Here is a 6,421-nt window from a genome sequence, read left to right as displayed (position 1 = left end):
TAAAAACAAAGAAAAGATACTTTGTATCAGCTAAGTCATAACTCAATGATTGAATTGAAAATAATAAACAATCTCATTATTGAAAATTATCTGCAAACGTTTTCCAATCGTAATACACCATGTGAATGGACTAGGACTGAAGAGAATGAAAAAGCATTCCTTTCAAAGATAATCGCAAATTATATTCAATGAGTAGTGCTTATTTCAGGAGTTCGCTTTTTTTCACACAATGAATAATAACAAGGGTTGTTTGGAAAACGTAAGTAAAAATCGCGCGACCAACTTTATGTACTTGATAATGATAACGTTAATTACTAATGTCGTATTTTGATTAGCGAAATTTAGAATCTCTGAATATTTCGAACCTACTATTCGTATTTAAACAGCATTCATCGATCGTTGCGCTAGTCAGTCTGCTTTCTCCATCGTAGCCAACAAGATGCCAATAGTAGAGTCAATTTTCAAGTCAGGAACGGACGCTACTCCCTTGGATGGAGCCTATGACCAATATGCTGATGGCAAAGCAGCGAAAATTTGGGACATTTTCGTTGGTGATACAGAGGCTCGGGCCGGAAATATTAAGAAGTTCCTTGTAGAAGTGTTGCAAAGACATGGCTGCAAGCGGATACTGGATGCTGCAGCAGGAAATGGGTGAGATTTCATAAATGATGAAAAGTTTGGAGAATGTACTGAAAGATGGTGTTTCCTTATAAGAGTTGATTCTGTAATGCTGCTGGAAGAAGGATTCGAAGTCGTGTCTGTAGATGGTTCGGATCATATGCTTCAACATGCGTTTAATACCCGATGGGAACGAAGGAAGGAGCCAGCTTTTGACAATTGGAGTAAGTTAGCAGCAATATTATCTTATTTTTCTTTCACTAACTGAATAATTATAAAAAAATCCTGAAGCCCTTTTGTGCAAAGAAATTTATGCTATGCAAATATTTCAGTTATCAAAGTTGGAAACTGGCTAACAATTTGTGATGATATCGCACCATACATTGGTGAAGGATTTGATGCAGTCATATGTCTCGGAAACTCATTTTCCCACCTGCTTGATACTTATGGTGATCAAAGGGCTCACAAGCAAGCTTTTGAAAATTTCCGGAAGTGTCTTAAGCCTGGCGGATTACTTGTCATCGATCATAGAGACTATGAACCAATTTTGAAGGCAGGAGACACCTCTGAGACTCAGTACCATAACAACGTTTATTATAATGTAAGTATGAACGCTAACTTTATTATTTTTTCGAAAAACTTTAAATTTCCTATAGTATTGATTCACACGAATAATATATTTTAATATTACAAAATTTCAGGCTAGTCAGAATACCCCCATCCGTATTAATACCAAAGTCCACTACGAGGGCACAAAACCAAAAATGGTGACCAGAGACTACATCGTGGGAGAAGGGGACAATACTACCGATTTACACTTTTCATTCCATCCGCACACATTACCACAATTTACCAGAAATTTAAAGTCTGTGTTTGGAGAAAATGCTCCACATCAAGTGTATGGGGACTACAAACCTTTGAGTGAAGTCTCGAATCCAACGTATTATGTCCATCTAATTGAAAAAACTACAAACTAAGTTTAAGAATGACATTTTAGCTTTAATTTTTATCTTTAATAAATAAATGTGTATATTTTTTACTGATTTAAACAAAACACGTGTATATTCTTATAACAATTCTACCCCCACAAGCTGCTGCTTCATCGAGCACCAGCGTAGCCTCAGCTCATGAGATTCCGCTGACTGGCTCTGCTCATACCTTACCGGCGGTTGCGGCCAACAATACTGGCGCCATACCTAAATCGTCCCGGTCGACTAATTCTCTACCTCTATCTGCCACGCACTATTCCAGTGCGTCTATAAAAGATTGTATCAACCCGACGACGTCCGCTAGTCAACTGAAAAATCGTCCTCCATCCAAGGGACATGTTCCCTACTCAGCATCGGATGCACTACGCACTTCTAGGGATTGCCCTATAATAGCTGCATTAACACCACCACACGCTTCCTCCTGTGTGTCATCGACGCCCACCATCGCTGAACCGCAGGCTTTTCCCACCTCATGTCGCCCGAGCGGCCCCCAATTGAACGTCGCCCCGCCGCCAAAACAGGTGTTCGTGTCAAGACTTGCGTCCTCCACCAAGTCTGACGAAATTCTGGCCTATATCAAAAACAAAACCAACTCAACTTTGTCACCTGTTTCATGTGTGAAGCTGACGAAGGATGGCTCTCCTGACGGAGTGATAGCTTCCTCCAAAGTAAGATATCCCCATCACTTCGATGCTATCGTCCAATCTTCCTGTTGGCCACAGGGGGTCTTCGTCAAGCCTTATTAGAGGACTAAACTTCGTGAAAATTTTCGGCCCGCCCGCGTGCCTCGAACTTGATTCCGACAACTATACACTCTTTTACCAAAATGTAAGGGGTCTGAGGACCAAGCTGTCGGATTTCAAACTGTCTGCCTTAGGAGTCCAACATCATGTCACCTGCATTTCTGAAACCTGACTGGATGACGGGATTTCAGATTTTGAGCTCCTCGAAAGTTACTCTGTCTTTCGTTGTGACAGAGACTGGGCTGCGCTTGGCAAGACAATTGGCGGAGGAGCCCTAATAGCTGTGAAGTCCCCTCTCCGTGCCGAAATCATCTGTTCCTCCTCCTCCTCCTACGATTCTGTCACCATACGTGTCTTTCCGCCAAACGTATGTCCCTTTATCATATCGTGTGTATATTTTCCCTTCAACAGATTATCAGAGGTCCTAATCGTTTTGCTTCCCTCACTCCCTTTCATCGTCTGTGGTGACTTTAATCTTCCTATGCTCTCCTGGCCCATTACTCCTGGCATTCCCCTCATCCCTAATAACTCCACCCACCCTTCCCTTCCTCTATCCACTTTCATGTACACCCCTGAAGCCCTCCGGTTTAACCTTCCTAAAAACCACTTAGATTGCACTCTTGACCTTGTCCTCTCTAACCTTCCTGTGCGTTGTCTTTATGCCTAAATTCACGGCAAGAAGTGCATTCTATTTACACTGACTTCGCTAAAGCCTTCGACACTGTAAATCATAAGATACTTCTATCCAAACTCGCCTCTAAATGTTTCCATACCACTTGTTTTATGGCTTGCCTCTTACCTTTCCAATCGATCCTGCCGCGTCTCTTTTGACGGCTGTACTTCCCGCTGCTTCCCCCCCCCCTTCTGGCGTCCCACAGAGATCAATTCTGGGTCCCTTATTATTTTTATTTTTAATTGACGATCTTCCTCCCCTCCTTAATTGTCCCTGTTTGCTCTATGCAGACGACCTTAAGCTGTTTTCCGCTATATCATCGCCTATAGGCTGTGCTTCCCTTCAATCTAACCTGGACACTGTGGCTCGTTTTTGCTCGATTAATGGCTTAGCGCTAAACGTGAGAAAGCGTCACTCTATTTGTTACTCCCTAAAATCCTCACCCACTTTTTTCTCCTACTCTTTTAACGGCCATTCCTTATCCTGCTTAAATTCCACTCAAGACCTCAGAGTCACTTTCGACAATAAGCTCCGCTTTGACACCCATTGCCACGATGTCATCAATCGAGCAGCAAAATTGTCAGGCTTTATACTTCGCTCCTCCTCTGATTTTGACTCCATCCAACTCTCGTTAGCTCTCTTCAATTCCCTCGTGAGGAATACCCTCGAGTATTGCTTCGTGATCTGATCACCCTCCCGTAACTATGATTGTGTTGCTCTTGAAAATGTGCAACGTGCTCTTTGGTTATTTGATTAGATGAAAAGGTTGGTTTTGGCTCGAGTTTAATCAGCTAAGTTTGAAAGAACCTCTATCATGACTCAGGCGCTCCTGATGTATGCAGGACTGTTATACTGTTATACATTAAGATCATTTTCTTGAATGATGATACACTCGAATAAGCAGGATTCCAACTGTAGTTTCCAAAGGAACATGGATCCCTAGGACCAACCTATCTGTCTCTGAGAGTGAGCTGTCTCTCTTCTAAGGTGATGTGTGGCTTTCCAGGGGCCAAACCTTTCGTATACCAAGACCGTTAGTGAATGGTGAAAGCCACACCCTATAAAAGGTGGCCTTGCTATTAACAACATGCTACGGATCTAGACTGGCCAAAAAACGCCTCCCTTAATCGAGGGGTGTCATGTGAACCGTGCCCATTGGCTAGTTTGCAGTCGGCAGTAACTGACTGTATTCGAACCGAGCCTCACTGGTACCTGGTCACCTTTACTACGAGGAGCTATGGCACGGTGGGCATCCTAAACCGCATACTCGTAAGAATCAAATGAGTACACGTATTAAAACAAAAAAACCTACAACCAAATAAGTGGGACCTCATACCGCACATAAACTCGCCAACCAGGTTGGGGCACATCTCCGAAATACTGAGAGGCAGGTGATTACACCCAAAAAAGGAGAAGTCGGAACATCAAGTAGTGAATCCAAAGTCAACAGTGGTACACTGCGAGGGCAACAAACAACGAAGGCCACTGCTCAAAAAGCTAAGACAAGCAAAAGTACGTCTGAAGTCAATATACATTAGGAAGGAGACAGGCCTCAGTTCGCAGGTGCTAAATGGTAATTGCGTTATCTGCACGAAAGCCTGCAATCAGAAGAGGCCCTTAAGGAGGCCCAAACCTGAACCCAACAGGGGAGAAAACCCTGGTAGGTGTCGGCTGAAGGCAGGAATCAGAATGCTCGCCATTAACTATGCTAGTGCGGTCAAGGGTATTCGACTGGTCATACCTCGAAAAACGATTCCCAAAAATAATCTCACTCATGACGAGCAGGAAACTATTGAAGCGCTTGTCTTTAGGCAAATGTGCAAGGGATGGACTGCGAGGCTTGTGTTCACCTGGATTCGAACCAGCTCACATACTGGTAGACTGCGCGACCGAGGACACTGCAGAGTGGCTTAGGCTAATATTTCCTTAATTGTCAAGCTGAGAATGAGCAGAATTGTTTACATATGCTGGGGATGATATTCCAGGAACACAGATGGCAACAGTGTTTCTTCCAAAAGCCGCAGCAATAGAGATGGAAAGCCTCATGGACCTCCTAATCGCTCAGAATGAGAATCTCCATACGCTATTAAGAGAGTCTACATAGGCAAGATGGAGGGTAAGGTAGAATCCTCACGACTGGGGTAGACGACCGATCCCTGGAGACAATCAAACGAAGAAATTCCAATATCAACTGTAGATTTCGCAACATACCTGTGCAAGTGACACTTCGGAGGAGACATTGGTTAGAAAACTTACCGGAAAGGATTGGATCAATCAGGGAAGTAGATCTATTGCTAAGTAAGAGCAGAAGCTGGACAACCTCGGAGTAGATGGCATCTTCCCAGCATTAATCCAGAGAGGCGTTGAAACAGAACAACAATAATAATGTTTTTTTCAAACCACACTAAGGAGCACTCAGATTTAGGTAAAAAACCCTTTGCTATCAGATTTGAAAGGTAGTCCGCAAGACTATAACGAACCTAAAGGTTTGGTCTTGGCCAAAGGATTACCTTCAGTTGATTTTTATCAACCACGAGGACAGAACTGTACTCCCGTATGTGTTTATGTGCATGGGGTTAAGGGAAATACATCAGCACAGTCTGTTTTTCTAATTCCGACTGGATGAGTTCGGGGTGTCTAGCGACATTTAAACTCTGCTACTTGTTCTTATGGGAAACTTGTTCCCTGTTTTTGATAAAAGAATTCTAGGCTGCTACTTTTCAGATCGCATACACTCCAATCTAGAAGACTGAAAATACTCTTGGAAATCAAGCGGGGCATAGTGAACCCACAAGGCTTTCCGCGCTAGTAATCATGTTGGTTTTCATTTTGTAAATGCGAACTTGGCACCTTCCCACGAATGTGATGTTCAACTAGTCTTCAAACATTCCAGTGAGAATAATGTTAAGTCAATTTGTCTGAAATTCTTTCTTTCTTTCTCTTCCCTAGTATTAAGACTACCCTAATCTTTTGTCGAGGGATATGTCCTCGTTTAGAATCGCTGAATAAATGCCATCCAGGCAATGGGCTTTAAGATAGTCAAAGGAGAGAACAGCAGCTGTTGCTGTTCCGGTTTTCCCCGCTGCTAATTTTATTTCATCTAATTCTCCCTCTACAGCTTTTCTACCGAATAATATACTTTCGAGAGAGTCTGTATTGATTCAGCTCAGGAGTTTACTAAAGAAAAAACTATCCGGTTTCCTAAAAGAGTGCATCATGACCGACTTATCCCGCTCAGGACACTGCACAGCTTTGAAGTCTGTCTTTCACTTTCCAATTCCTCATAGAATGTTCTGAAAGAGTATGGTTTCGAACTTCTTAAAAGTCTTATATTCACACTGTGGATTCTTGCAGTTCAACCATGCCTCATTCTTATTGCTATTCAGAAGTCGTTTGAT

At 42.8% G+C, this 6,421-nt stretch overlaps 1 protein-coding gene across 1 annotated transcript; it reads left to right on the top strand.

The window, feature by feature from the left end:
- Positions 1-395: 395 nt before the first annotated feature.
- On the top strand, positions 396-1,672 carry LOC119659359 (glycine N-methyltransferase-like). Its single transcript, XM_038067411.1, has 4 exons — positions 396-651; positions 715-842; positions 951-1,219; positions 1,320-1,672. The coding sequence occupies exons 1-4, from the start codon at positions 440-442 to the stop codon at positions 1,593-1,595; spliced, it is 885 nt and encodes a 294-aa protein (XP_037923339.1). The 5' UTR covers positions 396-439; the 3' UTR covers positions 1,596-1,672.
- Positions 1,673-6,421: the final 4,749 nt, after the last annotated feature.

This window comes from Hermetia illucens, chromosome 6 (genome assembly GCF_905115235.1).
Source record: "Hermetia illucens chromosome 6, iHerIll2.2.curated.20191125, whole genome shotgun sequence".
NCBI classification, from domain to species: Eukaryota; Metazoa; Arthropoda; class Insecta; order Diptera; family Stratiomyidae; genus Hermetia; species Hermetia illucens.
The sequence above is the reverse complement of the archived record's forward strand: the minus strand, read 5'-3'. Positions and strand labels throughout refer to the sequence as shown.